We start from the raw sequence: 22498 nt of genomic DNA, 5'->3' as shown, positions 1-22498 counted from the left end.
TCCTCAATGGATGTTAGCAGTGGTTAACAGAACTTCCCCTTGGACATCCAGAAATTATCATGCTGACAGAATTAACTTGTATAACTATACAGATAATTCTTATCTAGAACAAAGCCTTTTCTATTTGGCTTTATTCATTTCAATCATTTAAAACATGGTCACTAGACATAAAACACTACTTTGCAATTTAATTATATTTATGTCAGACTGAAAACTGAAATGTTTTGCTAATTGTACTGTATAAGCAGGCAATACTTTTTCGGCGCCACTGGTGTAAGTGATCCAGACCTCTGTTTAGTTAATGTAGGACAACTCCTCTAAATGTGCTAAGTTTCAATGCTTGTTGTTCAGCAGGAATCAAAAGTGACATATTTTGCAGAAGATGTGCAAAAGGGAAGCTTGGAAACCAGTCAGCAAATGAGTTGTGGCAATCTCTATCTAAAACTGAGGACACCAACTGCTTAAAGTCTCACAGGCAAAGGCATTTTATTACAGACTTGTCATTGGCACCCAACTTAACAGAAGATTCAGAGGAACATTGTGTACAAGCTGCATTAGAAAGTCATAGATCACACTGGAATGATCAATGTGGATCGCAAGAAAGAAGCAAAAATATTTCTCCACAGTTAGACAACTTTCTTATCTGTAAATGCATAGATGGTGAAAAAAATCACAACCACCCAACAGAAAAGAAACAGAACTCTGGCAAAAATTTTAAGTTGGAAAAAGAACAGAGTGCACTTGAGAGTGGAAATGCAGGGGATTGCTGTATGAGTGATGACGAAATGCCATTCCCCTTAATAGTCAAGAGACCATATCAGCCCAAGAGTGTTAGCTTTTATGTACCTAACCTGGGAACTCCAAAGAGAGAAGATGTAACAATGAGTGGCTCAAGTGAGGTGACAGCCCCTAAGAAAAGTGATTCAGAAGGAAAAGGTAAAGAAAGAAAACTATCTCTCATCTCTGCATGTCCAGGGGGGAAAGAAAAAGAATTCAATGAGAAACATAAAATAAAAGCTAAAAACCAGGAGTCTCTAATGGTGAAATTAAATTTACATCCCTTTCAAAAAGCTAGAGTTCATCCTGCAAAAGGAAACACAGAGCAAAACCAGCCTAGTCAACACAGAAGTTTAACTGAAGCCCATCAGAAACTATTGCATTCTTCCAAGAAGGAAGCAATTAAAAGAAAAAGAAAAGCAAAACCAGAGTTATCTGTGGCTCCTCAAGAGACATTAAACAGCAGAAAAAAGGTGATTTCCTCTAGACCAAATATCAACCAACCGCCTGAAGAAAATGGCAATAACACAGCTACATGTATCTCTTGTCCTTCAAAGACTAATTCTGCCATCAGAATTATTGAAGACAGCTCACCAGCAAGTCATTTACAAGCTCCAAAGTACATCAGCAACTCACATTCACCAAACGGAACTCCAAGGATGACTGTTTCCATGACTGCTCTTTCATCTGACAACAGTATTTCACAGAGTACAGCAACTGATATTCCCGCTATATTAGTGAGTTCTGAAGCACTTAAGGAAGATACTCCAGATACTTCACTTTTGTCCTTTCATCAAAAACCTCTCGTGACTTCCACAAATCTTCAAATGCCAGATGGACTGATTGGAACTAACAACATGGAAAAATATGGACCAAAAAGAGCTGATGAAAATCCAGAAAGCAACAATGGGTTGTCTAGAACGTTTGTGCCAGATGCACTGATAGCCTCAGTGGTTCTGAAAGAGGAAAGTGTACAAACAGGGGAGGAGTGGCCACATAACAAAAGCGAAATATTTCAGAAAAGTATGGTCAAAGTGTCTGTACTCTCTAACATAACAAGTTTCTCTAGTAATCCTGAAATGGGAAACATGGCTCTGGACAGGAATGTCAGTTTTGAAATGAACAATGATGTGCATATGAATGAGAGTGACATGAAAGAAGCTCCAAACAATCAATCTGATGAAGGTAGCAGGGAACATAAAGACGGTAAAATGCCACCAGAGCCATCTTTGTTATCAGAATGTAAAGTTGTCAGTTATGGTGAAGAAGCTGAACAGTCTTTAATTCCTTGCAGTACAAATAAAGCTGAAATCTCTGTCCTCAAACCGACACTGTCTTCTACTTCTGCTGATTATGATAAAAAATCACCTTTACAGATGGAACAAAGCAAAACAAGTTTTTCAAATAATAATTATCCTTCTTTACTTTGCTATAAAGACAAAAAACCATTTTCTATATGAAAATTCAGACTTTTACAACAACAGGGAATTTTAAGGAAATTAGAGGTGGAATGTGTACCTGCTAGTCTTGGAACAGAATTCAGAACTTTGAGCAAGGACTATTACTGAATAAAGCTGTGATAATGAATTATGTTTAAGAAAACACCAAACTTTTCAGTACAAACTTGAATAACAGCTTTTTATTTGCAGCAGATGGATTGATCTATGTTAACTATTTTCCAGATAAGCTGGGATGGCCAAATAGGGCACAGTTATACTTTGTCTCCATGAAGTAATGAGAAAATATATCAATAATGCAATTAATATTAATGTGTATATGGAATGTTTTGTATTTTCCAAAAATTAAGAGGTACAACCCAAACCTGGGGAAACTGTTCAAAATATCATTGAATATACACTTGTAAGGGGGTTTTTGCATATCGTTAGACTGAAGGCATATCTCTATCAAAATGTCCAAAAATTAAAAATCAAGCAAAAAGCAAAATCACATAGTCTTTATAATCACATGGCATGTATAATATGAAAGAAGTTAAACACTCTTTTACTAAGCATGCTTCATAGAATGTATACAATTGTTGCATTCTTTATCAATAGTGCATTCTTTTTCATACTAGTAAATCCCCATTCTCCAAGATGTCAGCAAAGATGGTCACCATGTCTGGGAAAGCACTTTATCATGGTTCTAGGTGGAAATAAGTTGCTGTGATGCCAAGATGTCTCTGAGCCTGGGTAGCTAAGGAATTTCAGCTATATTCCATTTATACAAATCAATAAACTTCTGAGAGGAAAACCAACCCAGGATAAAATGTAAAGTAGGACATTACAAAGAGGTCTTCAGCTCATGGACTGGGACTCTCAGGTGTGTCACAGAGCCCTGCATGGTAGGTCATTAGTCAATAGAAAGCTGTCATTTTTGCCTTTTGGAAGAGCCTGCTGTTAGTGTGCATGTGCAGAATGCAAGGCTGCCACAGTTCCTACCTCTCTTTGTGCACACACTGAAAAGAGTAGCAGGACAGCGACTCAGAATTGGAGAGGATTCCTCCATGGTTATGTCCCTCAATAAGCACACCACTTAGTGCTGAGCTGGTGTTCCTTTCTCCAGCTCTTTTTGTCTGCTGTCCACAGTCCTCTAGCAAGATCATTTATTTATTTACTTCATTTATAACCCACCTTTCTCATTGACACTCAAGGCAGATGACAAAATATTTTTTAAATTAAATCATCATCATATTCCTGCTCTTTCTGTCACCTGACTGATGTCATGAGGCTCAAGGGGGTGGTGAGTAAAGTCCCATCCCCAAACTCCAACCATTGCCAGGGTTTGTCAGTGCAGTGGGAGCAAAAATGAGGGGACAGGGAGCAGTGTTTTCCTGCTCCCTTGTGTTAATGAGCTCTGGCACCTCTTTTTCTACAAAATGACCTTGTGATATCCCTTCTGCCAGATGGCATCTGGAAAGACTGCTTAAGTCACATGCATGTAGCATTGTGAGTCTCTGACCTGGAAAGGTTCAAGACCTATGATATTGAAAGATATCATACTTTCAGGGTATCATTGCCCATTCCTCAGGGTAGTGCTGCCTTTGTATTTTTCGGGGTCAATTATTTTTGCAAGGCATTATAAACATCACCTTGCTTCAGACATAATGGGAAACCATGCCAGACAGCATCTGGTAACCCTGCTTATGTCACATGCATGTAGCTTTGTGAATCTCTGGCCTGGAAAGGTTCAACATCTACTTTCTGCTTTCTGGATCTCAGCACTGAGCTGCATAGTTCAAAAGCACAGCAGGATGAATGCTTCCCCTTGCTATCAAAAAGAATGTGAATTTGAAGATAAGAAAAAAATATGTTACTCCAGGTAAAGGCAGTTATTCCATCTGCAACACACAAAGGCAGGAACATACCTCAAGTGTGTCCATACCGAGCTGTTCACATAAGAAACATGGTATCTCTTTCTCTCCATGCCATATTATTTTGCCAACTGCTACTTCAATCAAGAAAATGGTGGTTCAGTCCAGATGTCATGCAAACCACAATTGACCTAAATTATGGCTAGTGTAGTTGTATGAACATGGGCCACTCTGCTATTCATAGTTATTAGGGTACATGCAGGCCTCATTTTGGGCAGGAGCTCACAGGAGCGGAGCTCCAGAAACTCTAAATTTTATTGTGCTCTTCCCCCCCAAAAAAACTTGCTTCTGGGCTCCATTGTTCAAGCCCCCTATGAGAATTTTGCTGAACTCTAAGATTTGACAAACTTTCTAATATTTCTCCCCACAAAAGGGGGGGGGGCAGGAAATAACCAAAACATATAAAGCAGAGAGGTGGAAATCTTCATCATACTGTGACCATGTAGGAGAAAGTCACTTAAAATTATGATGGGAGTAAGGTTTGATTATGACAATTATAATTCAAGAAGCATTTTAAGGTAAATGCTGAGTTGAGAATTTAGTACACCTTCTGGTGATGTCAGGGGTGTGTGGCATATGCAAATAAGTTATGCAAATGAGCTGTGTTAATGAGCTCTGGCACCTCTTTTTCTACAAAATGACCCCTGGGTACATGAAACCAGTATCTAAATGAAGTCAGTTTAGTAAACGAAGTCAGTTTAGTAACCACATGCTTACTATAATTTTGTGATGTCAGGGGTGTGTGGCATATGCAAATAAGTTATGCAAATGAGCTGTGTTAATGAGCTCTGGCACCTCTTTTTCTACAAAATGACCCCTGGGTACATGAAACCAGTATCTAAATGAAGTCAGTTTAGTAAACGAAGTCAGTTTAGTAACCACATGCTTACTATAATTTTGTGCAACATAAGGATGCTGATATACTGGCTTAATCTCATTTTGTTCCTTGTTGCTGCAGTCACTGAAACGCACATTGGAAGGCCACATGAATCTGTACAAGGGGGGTGGAAGAAAACACAAAGGCAATGAAACCAGCATTTTTTGAGACAAACCAGGATTTGAATAATTTTCTATGAGATGAATCCTGGTTTCTCAGACTAACCATAACTAAAACAACCATGGTTTCCCGTTATGCATGAACTAAGGTGATGTTTATGATGCTTTGCAAAAATAACTGACCCCTAAAAATACAAAGGCAGCATTACCCCAAGGAATGGGCAATGATACCCTGAGAAGCAATATTTCCTAATCATGGTGTATAGTACTATGGGCTTCAGAAATGGTATGATTCAATATGTGCCTTTCCTGAAAGGCAGGGTTAAGATAGACCAAGTTATTCTATATAGAAATTAAATGCTACAAGCCCACCACAGATGTACTTGTTTTCCACTCTAAGATGACATAAATTAGGACAGAACTTGAGAAAAAGCATGTGCTATAACTTGTGGGACAAGTATATCTTGGGCATGAAGGGCTTCAGGAGCTGGAAGCAGTCTTCAGATTCCACAGAAGCAAGGATAACTGGAAGCAGGACCTGGTCATCCAAAGAGTGCTGAGGAAAGGGCACAGTTAACTCCAGGATCTCAGTTAGTACAGAGGTGTACTGGTCATGGGAATTGACTGAACAAACAAGGCTCACTGCTCATCCCAGAGCTTATATAGTCTACAGAGAGAAAAGCCTCCACCTCTTCTCATGCTTCATCTGGCCAGAATTTGATTGAGATCCAATCTTGCAAAGCACTATATGCACTTAGACTGGCTCAGTAGTTGTAACATGGACTGCTAGCGTGGCACTTTGTTGCCCTTAAGCTGCCTTCTCATGGGCTTGCCATCTCTGCTGCTTCTGCTGGGTGGGGAAAGAACTGGGAGGACTGGTGGTCTAAGATCTGGCCCTATAAGGTAGGGGCTGACTGTCCTGTTGTCTGGCATGCTGACAGCATCATCTAGAGCCAAGCCTTCAGGGGCAGGTCCTTAGACAGAGGCCTCAGAATCCAGGGGCTCTGGTTCAGTGGTGTTGGGTGTCCCCAGAGCTTCCTGATAATTTCGTAGGACAGTCTCTGGTTCGCCCTGGTCATCCTTAGATGAAAAGTTTAGACCTGCATCTGTCTGTGAGGTGGAGATGGTTTGACAGTAGTGTAAGCAATAATTTTGGGGATGACCTTCAAGCACAATATTCTAAGTATTTTTTTCAACTACCTTCTTGACACTGTTCCTATCACCTGGAAGTAAATTAGTGAGCAGCCAAGCAAACAGTAGTAATTATTCCTTTGCATTCTCTTCATCATCACTGTCATTGCTCAATGGTATAGTGCTTGACTAGATAATGATGGCAGCAAAGAGGATGACCAGTCCACAGCTGCTTGCATTCCCTTCCACCTGAGTGAACTGGGATTAGGCTAGGTTCAGTCCCCGGTAATAGCAGAAAGTGGAGAAGCACATGCTACTACTGCTACTATTCACCCATTCTGTTTGCATGGTAGTCCAATTTAGGGTTGCCAGGTCCCTTGGCCACCAGATGGGAACAGGTAGGATTGTCAGCTCCAGGTTGGGGAACTCCTGGAAATTTGAAGGTGGAGCCCAGGGAGGACAGGGACCCAGTGGGGTACAATGCCATAGACTCCACCCTCCAAACCAACCATTTTTTAAGGGGAACTAAACTCTGTAGTTTGGATCACAAAACCTTTACTGCATGACTAGTCATTTTCTGGCTTGAATGATAACAGCTGAGCTACATGGCAAAAAGATTTCAGTTGACTAAAATGTAATGCTACTTGCTTGAAGATCTAACATTGTACATATACTCTGACTAGTTGAAAGCCTGCATTCTGATCAAAGGCAGCTAGTTTGTTGAGGTAATCTCTTCCTTCTGGTATGCAGACTGTTAGAAAGATGGCTAAATGTCTTCCTGCTTGGGTATGTTTTTTTCTGATCTTTTGTTGGTGCTTCAAAAATCTCTGATACCTGAAATAGGGCTTGTGTACCTTTATCTTTAAAAAGAACGGTATGTTTCTAGATATGATCCTGGAGCACTAATCTAAATGTAGCTATTTACCTCCCTATGGTGGCCAAACTCTGCCCTTTCCCACTCTGAAGAGTGGTAGGGAAACTGGCCAAATAATGGCCTCAAGAACTTGGGAAGATGGCCACAGAGATTGGGGAAATTTCTAGAGTGATATCCAGAAGCAATATCAATCCTCCTCAGATTCACCTCACAAACTCTAACATCATCTGATTGAAATTTTCTTTGCTTTGCCTGTAGCCCAGGTGCTACAGATGGGTTCTGTATTTTAAAAGCTTGACACATGCCATATGTGGGTCTCTCTGGGACTGTTTCACAGATATCCCTATGCTGAATCTGGTTGAAGACAGTCACCACCAAATGTAGTTGTAGCTTGGGATTCTCTGTTACTGTCCTCTGAAGCTGCATTTGCTCTGATCTTCAGTCAAAAACCCAAGAAATTGGAGCAGTCAGTTGTTGGGATGCTATCATACCCATGGGTTGTGTTAGCACATGTGCCCAGCGAGTACTACCAGTATGTCAGGACTGAACTAAATTTCCTTTGCTATAAGCAGTGAGAACGGATGACAATGAGGGCTAGATTGTATCCTACCATAGGAGAGAAAGAAAAATAAAGCATATGTGCCTTGGGGTCTGCTATGCCAAGCTAGGATGGATGGAACCAGTACTGCTTTGAAGGGCTGAGCAACATTCCATCATTCTCTGTGAATTATTCTATCTTCTAAAAAGAAACGGTAAGACATTTTTTTAAAGTTGATTATTTTACATTTGGTGAGAATCAGTTACAAGCTCCCAAAATCCCATTTTGAATTTCTAGCTAGACAGGGCCTGTTTGGAAAGCTGAGTCAGCCCCTTGTTTTGGTTTCTTAGCAACTTGTCTTGCCTGTATCCAATAGAATGTGTTCCCTCATATGTGACAATTGCCCTCTGTGTGGTATCTTGGGAGAATGTTGTATAATTTCTCTTGTTCAAAGGTGGTACAGAACTTTGGAAAAAAAAAATCTGAACTCGGGCATGATAAATGTAGAAGTATAGTATTGGTCTCTTTCAGTGAAATAACTAGCCTTCTGCACTGAATGTATTACTTGCAGCCACTAGGTGGCGCTACTACCACCTTTTATTTTAAAAATTGAAATTAATTAGTTAAAAATCCACATAAATTTCTGGAGAGCAAAGGCTTTTGACAAATTTGGAAGACTCTTCATTGCTGTTCGTTTAAGGTTTTGAAAAATAAATATCTCATTAACATATCAAAAATCTAGGCTTGATCTCTTGTGCAAGATAATACACTATCAGCTGTGTTTAGCATTTCTTTTTCAAAGAAAAGGAATAGACTGCACTCAGGAGAAACAGAATGGGAAAAATATTTATGACAGAGGTAGTTCATAGTATATAGAAAAAAATCAAACTGACAGTTGGGTTAATTTGGGTCACTTTATCACTTCTAACTAAATCAATTTGATGTCTGATGGAGCACACAACATCTAAGTTGTCAACTTTCTTTTCTAGTTCTGTTCCTATGACATGCAGAAATTTTGCAAGTTAGACATTTTCTGATATGAAGATCACTAGTGGTATCACCTGCTTAATTTCTCTGTATCATACTGCTAGCAAAGTGTAACATGAAGAATGGCTAAATAGGGTTGCCAGCTTTGGGTTCAGAAATACCTGGCAATTTTGGGGATGGAGCCTGAGAAGAAAGGGTTTGGGGAGGGACTTCACAGGGGTATAATACCATAGAGTTCACATTCCAAAGTGACCATTTTCTCTGGGGGAACTGAGCTCTGCTGCCATTAGATCAGTTGTAATCTCAGGAGATCGCCAGCCACCATTTGGAGCCTGACAATCCTACCAATCCCAGCCAGCCTTTCTGATAGAACCAAAAGGAGTGGAATGTATTTGGAAATCCTATGTACATATCAGCCCTGTGCTTTGCACAAGGTTTTGTACACTTGCAGGCAGTGATGCTCCGTATTCTTGGTGTTTGGGATGGGCAACAATGGGAAGGCTTCTAGTGATCTGGCCCCACTGATGGACCTCCTGATGGCACCTGGGTTTTTTCTGGCCACTGTGTGACACAGAGTGTTAGACTGGTTGGACTAATGGCCTGATCCAACATGACTTATCTCATGTTCTTATATATTATATGGAATATACTTCAGGTAGAAGGAGTTTGAGCAGGGTCAAGTCTTTGGACAATGTGGTTGATTGAATCTAGAAACCAGCCTTTATAAATATAATTGTGCTGGAAGGTATTCAAATAAAGGCCTTGGCAAATTTTCTTTGGTTCAAGGAGATAGCCTCAAAATTTAGGAACTAGACTCATTTTTCAGCCTTCAGAGTTTCATATTTTAGAAGAAGAGTTGGTTTTTATACCCTGCTTTTTTTGTACCCTAAGGAGTCTCAGAGAGGCTTACAATCACTTTCCTCTACCTACAACAGACACTCTATGAGGTAGGTGGGGCTGAGAGAGCTCTGAGAGAGATGTGACTTGCCCAAGGTCACCCAGCAGGCTTCATATGGAGGAGTGGGGAACAAATTCAACTCACCAGATTAGAGTCCACATGTCTTTACCACCACACTATGCTTTTAATGGCCAATTTCCATCCAATGTTTGCTATATAAAGCCTAATCCAACTTCTTTGTACTTTTGGGGGTATTTTTGCATTTGTGTGTGTGGTATGTGCGCGTGTGTCTGCACCTAAATGTCATGTTGACCTCTGGTGACTGACCTCTACTGGGGACCTGAAGGATATTCAGGGAGGTGACTGAACCAGCCTAACCCTGCCTCTCAAGGGTATTTCAAGGACAGTCTCCCATCCAAGTGCTAACCCTAGTTGACCCTGCTTAGCTTCCAAGATCAGGCTTGCCTCGGCTATCCAAGTCAGGGCATTTCTTTGCACTTTCTTGTTGTCACAATCATAAGGAAATACATGCATAACATTAGTTGTTTCACCACAACAGAAAGCTTACCATTAACTCTAATCTATCTTCTCCCCAGTTTTTCATAATTTCATTATTGATTTTAAAAGCTTCATTGAATGGAATACTGGAGTCAGTATAGAAAGAAACTGATGAAAACTTGAATTCATCCACCACCATGGAAGGTTATACAGTTAGAATATAAGCAAGCAATGACAACAACTTAATCACCTGCATTTTATGCCACTCCACAAGATTTATTCTGATGTGAAATTATAAATAAGCTTTGTACTTTGTACAAACAGAGGGCTGCCAACAGAAAATACAATAAAATAAATGCAAAAAATAGTAGGCACTGCAATGCATTGTCTAAGCACTATGGAAACCTGGGGCAGGTATTTCTCAAGCCCTATTCAAATATAATCTTGTCCAAAGACTTGACCCTGTTCAAACTCCTTCTACCTGAAGTATATTCCACACTAAGGCCAGCAAACTAACCCTTATCCCACAATAGAAGACATAAAATAGTTTCTCAGAAAATAATAATAATAATAATAATAATAATAATAATAATAATAATAATAATAATAATAATAATTATTATTATTATTATTATTATTATTATTATTATTATTATTATTATTATTATTATTATTATTATTATTATTATTATTATTATTATTATTATTATTATTATTATTATTATTATGCCACAAAAGCTCTACTTTCAAGAGAGTGCATAATTGTCGGGGATAGAATATGCCCTTCTTAAGTTCTGAAAGATAATGTTCATTTCAAACAGAATATTTTATTTATCTTTATGATGTCATACTCATCAATAAAGCAATGGAAATATGATTTCCAGCTATTTTTCTTATGGTCACACTGGGGTTTTTTTACCCACATAAAATCACTCAGAGTGTAGTGTATCGCCATTTCGATACAATGTAATAACGCAACAACACAATGCTAGGCCACGCGCACCCATGCGAAGAGGCGACTGGGTTGCCCCAGGCGCCCCTACACAGGGCGCGAAACCCCCGCCAATCACCAGCTGTGGTGGGAAGTTCAACAGGCCAGGATTGGGCTGGCCTGTACAGGAGGCTGTACCGGGAGGTGTATATAAGCGGGACCCGGCCCGCGTGTCAACAGTTCTTCTCTTGTATCGTGCACCCATTAAAGCATGTTGCTCTACCAACGTCTCTCGTCTTAGTACGTTACAGTGGCGACGAGGATGGGATTCTAGCCACGTCGGCTACATCGGAGACAGGGCAACCTACCAGCCACCACCGCCGCCGCCAGCATGGCTCACCAGGGCGGCACCACCGGCCTCATCGAGGCGTTCAACCCCGCGAATCCCGAGGCTTGGGAATCGTATTCGGAGCGGGTTGATTGCTACCTGAGGGCCAACCGAATTACAGAGGACAGCATAAAGAGGGATGTTCTCCTGAGCGTCTGCGGGGCGGCCACATTCGAGATTGCTAAAGGTCTCTCGGCCCCCGCCCGACTCACGGAGAAGTCCTACGAGGAGGTCGTCAGGCTCCTCATGGGCCATTTCTTGCCCCAACCTTCATGGGTGGCCCGCCGGTTCCTTTTCCATAGGAGGGACCAGGCCACAGGAGAGTCGGCCGCCGACTACCTGGTGGCCCTACGCCAGATTGCAGGTAGCTGCAACTTCCAGAACCTGGAAGAGACCCTGGCCGATCGCTTCACGTGGGGCCTCCGCGACGAGAGGCTCCAACAGAAGCTCTTCGTGAAGGAAGAGCTCACCCTCCAGAGCACCTTCAGCGAAGCTGTGGCGTCCAAGAGGACCACCCGGACCTTCCCCAAGGCGAGGACCGAGGCAGTTCACCAAGAGGAGCTAGATCACGACCGCCAGGAAGAGGGAGAAGCGTTCCAGCTACGCCGTCCAGCAGGAGCAACCAACCGAGCACCACAGCGACCCCAAACGGTGGAGAAACCGCCCGCAGCGAAGTGTGCCAGCTGCGGTGACCCCCACGACCGAAGGGACTGCCAATACAGGACCTGGGACTGCAGGAGCTGTGGGAAGACCGGCCACATTGCACGGGCTTGCCGAGCCAAGTCCAACCGCCGGAGACCAACGACCCACCACGAGGCCACCGAGTCCCACTCCACAGCCTCCACCACCTTACAGGTACTGAACTTGCCCGTGGCCACCCCCGACAAGATCAAAATGGCGGTCCTCATCGAAGGAGCCCCATGCCTCATGGAGGTGGACTCAGGCTCCTCCATTTCCATAATTGCGGATGAGACCCTGAGGAAACTGTGCCCCTGCCAGCGGCTTCACCTGAGGCCGGCCGACTTCATACTGTGGGACTTTCAAAGGAACCCGGTCAAAATTGTGGGGTGGGCCCGGGTACTGGTGGAGAGGGGATCTTTTAGAGGGCCGCTGGACATCCTAGTGGTCAAGCGCCAGCTGACCACCCTGTTGGGGTTAGTGTGGTTCGGCCCCCTGGTAGTCCATCTAGAGGGGGTGGGACAAATCCTAACACCCAGAGGGTTCGAAGGGGTGTGCAGCAAGTTCCCCGACGTGTTTGACGGGTCCCTGGGGAGCTACAAGGGCCGGCCATCTCCCTACTGCTCGACCCGACAGTCAGGCCGATCAGGCTCAAAGCACGGAGGGTCCCGTTCGCCTTAAAGCCCAAAATCGAGGCTGAACTGGACCGCCTCACGGCCCAAGGGGTCCTGGAGCCAGTAGACTATGCCACCTGGGAGACCCCCATAGTGACCCCGGTCAAACCTAACGGGGAGGTGCGAATATGTGCCGACTACAAGTGCACAATAAACAAGGTGCTACAGGACAACCCCTACCCGGTACCGGTGGTCAGCCACGTTTTAGCAGTCCTAGCGGGGTCAAAGATTTTTGGGAAGCTAGACCTGGCACAAGCCTACCAGCAGCTCCCCGTAGACGCTAAAACGGCCGAAGCCCAGACGATCGTGACACACAGGGGGGCCTTCAGGGTGCGGAGGCTACAATTTGGGGTCAGCGTAGCTCCGGGGATTTTTCAAAGTATAATGGACGCTCTTCTTAAAGGGATCCCCGGAGTCCAACCATTTTTCGATGACGTTTTAATCGCTGCCCCGGACCCCGAGGAGTTCAGCAACCGCCTAAGAGAAGTGCTCCGCCGGTTCCAAGCAGCTGGGCTCAAGGTCAAGCGGGAGAAATGCTTACTGGGGGTACCGCGGGTGGAGTTCCTGGGGTTCGCCGTGGACGCAGAGGGAATCCACCCGACGGAAGAAAAGACCCAAGCTATTGTTCAAGCCCCGGCCCCCACTTGCAAAGTGAAGCTCCAAAGCTTCTTGGGGTTGCTCAATTTTTATCACACGTTCCTCCCCCACAAGGCAGCCATTGCAGAACCGCTACACCGGCTGCTAGATAAACAAGCCCCTTGGGAATGGGGCAAACGCCAAGCCACCGCGTTCCAGGCGGTTAAAGACACACTAGTCTCCAATGCGGTGCTCCACCACTTTGATGAGCGCCTTACGGTCATCTTGGCTTGCGACGCATCGCCATATGGGGTGGGCGCAGTCTTGGGGCACCAACTCCCGGACGGGAGGGAGGTACCGGTGGCCTATTACTCCCGCACGCTGACGCCGGCAGAGCGCAATTACGCTCAAATTGATAAAGAGGCTCTGGCCATCGTAGTGGGGGTGCATAAGTTCAACGATTACTTATACGGGCGTAAGTTCACAATAGCCACCGACCACAAGCCACTCTTGGGTCTGCTTGCCCCGGACCGTCAAACCCCCCAAATACTGTCGCAGCGCGTACTGAGGTGGAACCAATTCCTCAATTCATACATGTACACGCTGGCCCACCAAGCAGGCAAGGCTATGGGCCACGCAGACGCGCTCAGCCGTTTGCCTCTTCCAGACACGGGCCCAGACCTGGCCCCGCACACCACGTCATGTCAATTGAGTCGCTCCCAGAGCAGCCCCTCCACGCTGCGGAGGTCGCCAAGGCCACCGGGAAAAACAAGACACTGGCGAGGGTTCTCGACTGGGTGGTGAGGGGGTGGCCAGAAGGGAACATGGGGGAAGAATTTAGACCCTATAAAAAGAGGAGGGAGGAACTAGCAGCCCACAAAGGGTGCATCTTATGGGGTAGCAGGGTGGTGGTTCCGCCCCCGCTACAAAAGCGAGTTCTGGAGTCCCTCCACGAGACCCACCCCGGCATAGTCAGAATGAAGGCCTTAGCCAGGAGCTACGTCTGGTGGCCGGGGATGGACAAGTACGTTACACAGAGGAAGGCTGGATAGCAGCCTGAGGCCATTGCAGAAACAAAACTGCGTGACTGTGGAGTAACCTGGATCTTCGCTGCGTGTAGAAAAAAAAACTACAAACAATTTGAATGAGGATCTGGAAAAGAGCTACTGCTGTGGATTATACCCTCCAGACAAGGACAAAGTATTGTTCACATGCAAGAAGACCTAAACACCTTTCAAGGAGACTATTAAGCACAGATGTAAGATCTCACAGTTTGTAGCTCTCTGTGCCCAGACTATATAATATCTTTCTATTGCAACTAAAAATTCTGAAGGTGTAGAATAACATCCAGAGCACCGCTTTACATAAGAGATCAATGTCCATTGGAAGTATCCCAAAATATATGATTACTACCTTGTGAGACATTTCCAGACATCAGCTGTCCCAATGCTTATACGCAGGAAATCCAGAAGTGAAACAGATGATGATTCCAAATATTAGGCCAAAGTAAAGTGGATTTTTGTTCAGGTGGGGTCAAATGAGAAGCCTGTGAATAGAGGGGGGATCAGTGGACAAATCCCCCCCTAATTGCAAAGACAGAACCCACAGAGAGGACATAGTGGAAGTGGGCAACTACATAGTAGGTATCATATAAAACAATGTCTATAGAGGAGTTTGCTAGGATAATCCCTGTTAACCCAACAGTGAATAAGAAAATGACCCCCATGGTCCATAAAAATAGGGATTTCATTTAATTATTCTGCCATGCAGGGTTGCTCAAAACTTTTCCTGTGGTTGGAATTGCAATGATCATTGTGGCAGAAGTAAAGTATGTGTGTGTGTTCACATCTATTCCTACTGTGAATATATGATGTGCTCTGACAATAAAGCCCAGGAAGACCTGTTGTCATGGTAGACCAGTGTGTTACTATTGTTGTATCATGTAGACCCTGTAAAATTTGTCTGGTAGTGATCAGCATTGTACAGTAGCTGCCTAGTATACGAGCCCTGTGGTGTAGAGTGGTAAGCTGCAGTACTGTAGTCCAAGATCTGCTCATGACCTGTGTTTGATCCCAGCAGAAGCTGGGTTCAGGTAGCTGGCTCAAGGTTGATTCAGCTTTCCATCCTTCTGAGGTTGGTAAAATGAGTAACCAGCTTGCTGGGGGTAAAGTGTAGATGACTGGGGAAGGTAATGGCAAACCACCCCATAAAAAGTCTGCCATGAAAACGTCATGATGCGATGTCACCCCAGAGTTGGAAACGACTTGCACAGGGGACTACCTTTAGCTTCTTAGTATAGTGTTACAGGAACATCAGTGTAGTGGTCCACCTGCTCTCCCTGGAGAAAGTCATTGACTGGAAACACAATTGGAGACCCAATATTCTCAGTTAATAAAACTATCTACAACCCCTTTGTTGCATGTGTATCTGAACAAAACAGCTTTAAACTGAATGTCTAATTCTCATTTTGTGCAAGAGTTGAAATCAAAGGATAGGATTGATGTGTTTGCTTTTCTAATGACATCTAAGGAAGCACTTCAGCTCAAATTTCTTTAGGGACAAAGTATCTCTTGGCTAAAAGCTGTAGGGCTGCCTTTTCATATTTACTGGAAACTGTATTTCACTCAACAATAAGTAACAATAAGCTGGGACTGAAAGCAATAACTAAGCATTTTTTGTTTTATGTTTTCTCTCAGCACTGTGTGGGTTGGAGCAAAAAACCTGTTCTGCTTACAGTGGAACTTTCTTCCAATACCTAGAGCCTTCTGCCAGTGCAAGGAGTTTTGTTCTAGCAAAGAGGTGTGTTTTGCTGGTAATAGTATCCTTGTGCCACTGGAGGCTTCTTCTTGCACCACAGATGGGCTATGCTATTAATGCAACAGAACCTTTAGAACCAATGCATTGCACAAGAAATTAAGAAGTGGGTCAACTTACCTCTGGACAAGCATTCCAGCCCCTCATTAACAATGTTGAGATGGGTTTGGGAATTGAATAGCCTATGGGAGGCCGGATGTGATGGTATGCCATATCAGCAGCAGCAGCAGCTGCATATAAAAAAGAAATGTCAATAAGGTTAAAATATTATTTATCAAAAATGCAGACTATAGATATATACTCCAGAATTAAAGTCATTTCTCAAAGATTTGGACCATAGATACAATTATGAACTGACTGATTTCATGGGAATGGCATAATAAAGACGAGATCCCTTATCACACAAACTGGCTTTTACTTCTGTACCATGGATTGATTTCTAGCTGAAAGGAGTGCAAATGGAATTAGAGAGGTTCTTCTTTGGTCAGCCATTTGTAGGAATGAAAATAATAATAAAAAAAGTATTGAACTATAGAAGTACTGCCTGCGGATGAAAAACAGCTTGCAAGCCAAGCTACATTGAAGTGAGATATAAAATGAAATCTGTCATACAGTGAACAGGTCACAACAATTCTGACCTGGTTTGGCTGAGGCCCATAACCAAATACACAGTTTTAACCACACTGGTCTTGTTCCACAAATAGGAATGTGGATTAAAATCACCACTCCACTCATAAGGAATGGACTGAATTTATTTAGTATGTTTTTATCCCATCCTTCCCTACCTTTACTTAACCAGGTAGAAGCAGTACATGCTTTCAGAATCTCTCAGTGCAAGAAAAAGCATCAATGGTTTCATTTTATTTATCTTATATATTTAAATGTTTATATTCCACTCTTCCCCCCCTGGCCCAAGGTGGCTTAAAAGAACATATGTCACAATGGGAGACATAAAATACCTTCTCATTTTTTTTTTAAAAAAATTACATATTTATATTCCGTCTTTCCCCATAGCCCAACATGACTTACAAGAACTTTAAACAAGAATAATCTCCATCCAACACCCTCATAAAGCTGAATCCACCCTCCCTGGCCTGACAAAGTTTTGGATGCATATTCTGGATCATGCAGCAGAGGTTGGAAAGCAGCTTTCACCAGCCAGTGCTTGGCATTCCAACCACATCTGGATCCAGAAAGCCTGTTTATGCATCTCTTGCTTTTTATTGGCCATAAAAGACTTCGAAAACTAGCTGTGATTTTAATACACTAGGTTAAAAAAGCAAACTTGCATGAAAGCCAATACTTTTTTTTTAACTGAAGATGGACTTCATAAAAATACCTGTCTTGTATCTAAATTGTCTTGGAAATAAACAGTCTGTACAAAACAGCAATTGTACACGTAAGTAACAAGGTATGAAGTCTTTTTTATTGCTATTTTGTGAATTACTTTGGGCAAGTGTTCTAGAGAGACCATATAAAAAAATTAAATATAAAATTATTAATTCACACTAATTCTTCAGTCCTTTATGATATATGTCTGCTTTGGTATGGCACCAGGTAAAGGATTTTAACAAATGGAACATTAATTGTTGTAGATTTTCTGGGCTGTATGGCTGTTGTCTTGGCATAGTAGTACCTGATGTTTTGCCAGCAGCTGTGACCGGCATTGTCAGATGCAGGCCTCATTTTGGGCAGGAGCTCACAGGAGTGGAGCTCCAAAACCTCTAAATTTTATTGTGCTCTTTCTTTCTTAACCTCCCCCCCCCCCCAGCTTCTGGGTTCCATTGTTTTGCTGCACCCTAAGATTTGACAAACTTTCTAATATTTCCCCCCCACAAAAAAATGGGTAAATAACCAAAACATATAAAGCAGACAGATGGAAATCTTCATCATTCCACTGTGGCAACATAGTAATTTAAAAAGTATGATGGGAGTAAGGGTTTATTTGGACAATTATAATTCAAGAAGCATTTTAAGGTAGATACTGAGCTGATATAATTAAGAACGCCTTCCGGTGATGTTAGGGGTGTGTGGCATATGCAAATGAGTTGTGCTAATGAGCTCCGGTACCTCTTTTTCTAAAAAATGAGCCTTGCAGAAGTATAACACAGAAAGACAGATTTATCTCTGTGTCACAGTAAAATGGAACATTGTTAAAAATTGAATGAATAGTGTGGAATATGCATAAAGTCTTCACATTTTGTTATAACAAACTGCAAACATTTGACTATTTTCAAGTAGGATTATCTATTTCAGGTTGGAAAATTCCTGGAGATTTGGGAGAGGATGAAGTTTGGGGAGGGGGCTCAATGGAGACAGAATGCCATAGAATCTGCCCTCCAAAGCAGCTATTTCTCCAGAGGAATCAGTGTCTGTAGTCTTGAGATTAGGGATGAGTATGAACCAAACCACAAAACAAAATTCATCATGAATTTTGCCCTGTTCATCATTCATGAACTGAAGTTCATGACAGATACACTGTCATGAAGTTCCAAGGACCTTTAAAGCCGTTCATGGCAGTTCATAGACAGAGAAGAAAGCAAGGGTTTCAAGGGTCTTGGAGTCCCTTTAAACCCCTGCTTTCTGTACCCATGAAAGCAGCAAAAACAGCTAAGCTATTTTGGGCTGTCTTGTGCAGTCCCTTTAAAGCACAATGAAGCCTGAAAACCAGCTGAGCAGCAGGAAGAGCATGCTCCTTGCTGCTCTGCTGCTCTTGCTGCTTTTGTGGGGAACAGAAAACAGAGGTTTATGTCATGAATAGGGGTGTGCATTTGGTAAACATTAGTTTGGAAAAAAGCCAAAATATGCACTTTTTGGCATTTTTAGGCTTTTAAAAAGATGAATCAGCAACCGAATTAGAGAAATCTGGGGAAAAGTCTAAAAAGTTTGGCTTTTTTTTCGGGAATCAGAAGGATGGCAGGGGGAAGGGGAGAACATTACAATCTTAACAACAAACATCCTCTTCCTTTCATACTTCAGGGGAATCTTTTGTGTTTACAATTAGAATGCATTAAGAGGTCTAAATTTACTCTGAATGTGTTCCTCATTCCTTAAGGCTTGAACAAAGACCAGTCTTCACTCAGTCATCAAGTTAACAACTGTTTTATCAGTGTAGTAAAAGAAAGATTAACTCAATCAGGAGTGGGAGGGGGGGGAGGAATTGCATTTGCAAGTTTGTTGCAACAAATTTATTATTTGGTTGCAAATAAGAATAAATGCTCTAGATTGGTTAATATTTATAATTTCACACGCACTCAGGAATGGATAGGAAAAGAATGGACTTCTGGAATAAAGCAATAGCTAAAAACAAGGCTAGTATGTGTTGTATCATGCCTAACCTTCTTTGTGCTTCCTTAATTACATAGTATAGCTAAATTTGCTTTCCTTGTAAGGCTGGTGTAGCAGGTTGGGCTGCTAGTGGCAAGCAGATGGGGGGGGGCAATCTGGCCAATGGGGCAACAGAAGTTCATGTCAGTCACAGGATTTTTCACATTTTGAAAATCTGTGCATGGCCAGAGAGCATAAAAGCAATCTGAGTCAGATTCCATGCTGGTTTGCTGTGCTGCCTGAGATTGTGTGGCAATGAAGCTTTCCCAGCCATTGGTTTTAATGGGGGGGGGGGCAGGATGGGTCCAAATCCACTCCAATCTTCTTTGGAACTTGGGGGTTCTTTTGGGAAGAGCCTCCAGTAGGTACACTGCAAATTTGGTGCCTCTCCTTCAAATCCCCTTCCCCCCAACCCATGGGTTGTTCTTTATGTGGTTTTGCCTTTTTTACAAAGGCAATTTTTAAAGTGAGAGTCAGACCGTTTTCGCACACAGCTTACCACGCAGTCACAATCCTGTTCCCTCCGCAGCATCCGGTCGGATTTCCCACCATCTGCGCCAGAGTTACAGGAAATGCTTTTGCATAGCAAACGTAAACTGGGTTTTAGTGGTTTATGTTTGCTACGCAAAAGCCGTGGTACTTCCTGTAACTTTGGCAAAAACGGTCTCAGATTCTATGATTTGACATTTTCCCCATCATTGAAATTAATGGATTTTTCCCAGTCATTGATTTCAATGGAAAATAGGGGCACCCTCTCTGGTCCAATCTTTTTGAAACTTGAGGGGACTTTTGGGGAGAGGCTCCAGCAGGTACACAGCAAATTTGGTGCCTCTACTTCAAACCCCACCCCACCCCCAGCCCACAAAATATAATCTATGGGATTTTGCCATTGACTACAATGGCCCATAGAGTATAATGGAGCCTAAAAAATGTTGGAATACCGAATTTTTTTTTTTTGGGGGGGGTTCATTTACCTAATATGAGATATGGCTTTCCGAGGGAATAATGATTTTTTTTTTGTTTAATCCACCTAAAACTGAATGTTAATGAATTTTTTTCTCTGCACATCCCTAGTCATGAACTCTGGTCGCTAAACCACAAGCAGGGTAAAATTTGTGCCAAATTTTGCTTTATGGTCCAGTTTGTGCCCATCCCTACTAGAGATCAGTCATAATTCTGATAGATCACCAGGCTCTGCCTGGAGGCTGGCAACCCTACTTGCAAAACAAAACATTTAGGGTGAATGCAAATTCCATTCACAGAAACGCAGGGTGGATTGAATGCATCCTGCTTGGATAAACATCTGACTGATACCCATCTGTCCCAACTATACAAATGAAACACACATGCCAGCTCATTTGTATGTACATAAAGCACATCTTAGATGGGTTGTGAGTTGTGATGAACACCTGTTGCCACAGCAAAGTTGACTCTTTTGAGTTGTTGTCCTAGAAAGAGCCACCCATTGACCCTCATTCCACAGAAGACAGTCTAATAGATCACATTCATTAAAGACAGAATGAATGAGCCACTTTCAATAACCAACCAAATTGCAGTCACTCACCACGTAGATAAATTGGCACCAGAGTTCAGGTTTCTAAAGCAAGCTGCAGTTAACTCTGCTTTTGCGTCATATAAATATTAATTCAAAGGGAAATTTCCAGATAGGAAAATAAACCCTCATAAATTTAAATGCCTTTCTGTATGTGCTAGAGCTTCCAGCTGAAAGGAAATTGCCAGAAAGTATATTTGTGCAATTTGTGCTTATGTGTGTGTGTAAAATAATTTTTAAATTGGTGTAGGTAGCGTATCAATGCAAACACATTTTTGCCTTAAAGCAAGAGTCTGATAAAATCTCAGCATTTTAAAATGATCTGTCACTAGAGTGTATTGCATCTGAGGGGCACCGTAAGATTGCTGTCTTGAGATTTTAACACAAATGGTTTAATTCTTTTAAACTACATCAAATTCTCATTACAGCATTTGTCATGTGAATCAATTATTTTGTGCCATTGGTGCTTCTCACTAGAATCTTTCACACCATAATGAAATTTAAAATTTTTAAAAGATACATTTTACACCAAGAGGAAACAGTGGGTGCAGGGATGAATACACTTTGCTTTTGATTGTATTCTGTAATGATTCTATGTGCTGTCAAGATGTTTCTGACATAGTGACTCTATGAATTAATGACTGTCCTCCAATCATTAACAGTCCTAATTCTTAGTGTGCCATTTAAATTAGGTAGAATAACAAAAGTATTAAGCTGTTATACCAATGGAGGGATTGTTTCTTCAAATGAGAAAAGTATATGGTGATCTTCTCTCTCTCTCTCTCTCTCTCTCTCACACACACACACACACACACACCTCTTTGCAATAATCTATTTGCATGAGATTTCATGGAGACAGCATGAAATTCCAATTTATGGGATTCTAGACTATGTTGACTGACATTAAGGTCTACCATTCTGTAGTCTTGAGTTTCATGGAGGACGGGTGTAGGGAGAGGTCAGTTGGAGAGTTGAAAGTGCCTGCAGATCTCACCCTTTCCTATTTGGTTTCAGTTTTGCTCAGATCTGAATTTGTTGGAAGGTGGTTTGGATATATTAGTTGCTGAACTTGAGAATTCTAAAAGTTGAACTCTGACAGTACTGTCACAATAGGGCATGAAGAGAACTTGGAGACCAAGGAGCTGACACGGACCCCAGAGGAGATATCTACAGATCCAGTACAACAGCTGAATTCTGAATGCCCTGCTATAACAGAGCAGGAAGACAATTTAATGTTAAAGACTAAGAAGGTGACAGAGAACACAAAGGAGATTTTTATGGAGATGTTTCATTTTTTGAGGAAAAAAGTACAGGAATACTGAAATAGCGCATTTGAGGAATCATCACAAGAGTCAGAAGCCAAGGAGAGCTGCTCTGAACTCATTAATGACTAAATAATAGCAGAAGAGGCCTTAAAAACAGTTCAGTATGTAGATTACTAAGTAGTAGCTGGTTCAGATCAAGAGGTTTCCTAGTATCTAACTGATTT

The 22498-nt window shown here is 42.4% G+C and overlaps 2 protein-coding genes across 3 annotated transcripts in view; one reads left to right on the top strand and one right to left on the bottom strand.

Moving 5' to 3' along the window:
• The window catches only part of LRRC53 (leucine rich repeat containing 53), a 41685-nt gene extending 39448 nt beyond the window's left edge, over positions 1-2237 (top strand). The window contains exon 4 of the mRNA XM_060233483.1: positions 355-2237. Coding sequence (XP_060089466.1) covers positions 355-2237 — 1883 coding nt within the window. The remainder of the gene's footprint in view (positions 1-354) is intronic.
• TNNI3K (TNNI3 interacting kinase) overlaps positions 1-22498 on the bottom strand; it is a 342231-nt gene that overhangs the window by 72039 nt on the left and 247694 nt on the right. For both annotated transcript variants that reach the window (XM_060232023.1, XM_060232024.1), the window contains one exon: positions 16251-16360. In XM_060232023.1, the coding sequence (XP_060088006.1) occupies positions 16251-16360 (110 nt within the window). The remainder of the gene's footprint in view (positions 1-16250; positions 16361-22498) is intronic.

The sequence above is a fragment of the Heteronotia binoei genome, chromosome 2, assembly GCF_032191835.1.
Source record: "Heteronotia binoei isolate CCM8104 ecotype False Entrance Well chromosome 2, APGP_CSIRO_Hbin_v1, whole genome shotgun sequence".
NCBI classification, from domain to species: Eukaryota; Metazoa; Chordata; class Lepidosauria; order Squamata; family Gekkonidae; genus Heteronotia; species Heteronotia binoei.
Note: the sequence above shows the minus strand (reverse complement) of the source record. Positions and strands in the feature narration are given on the sequence as shown.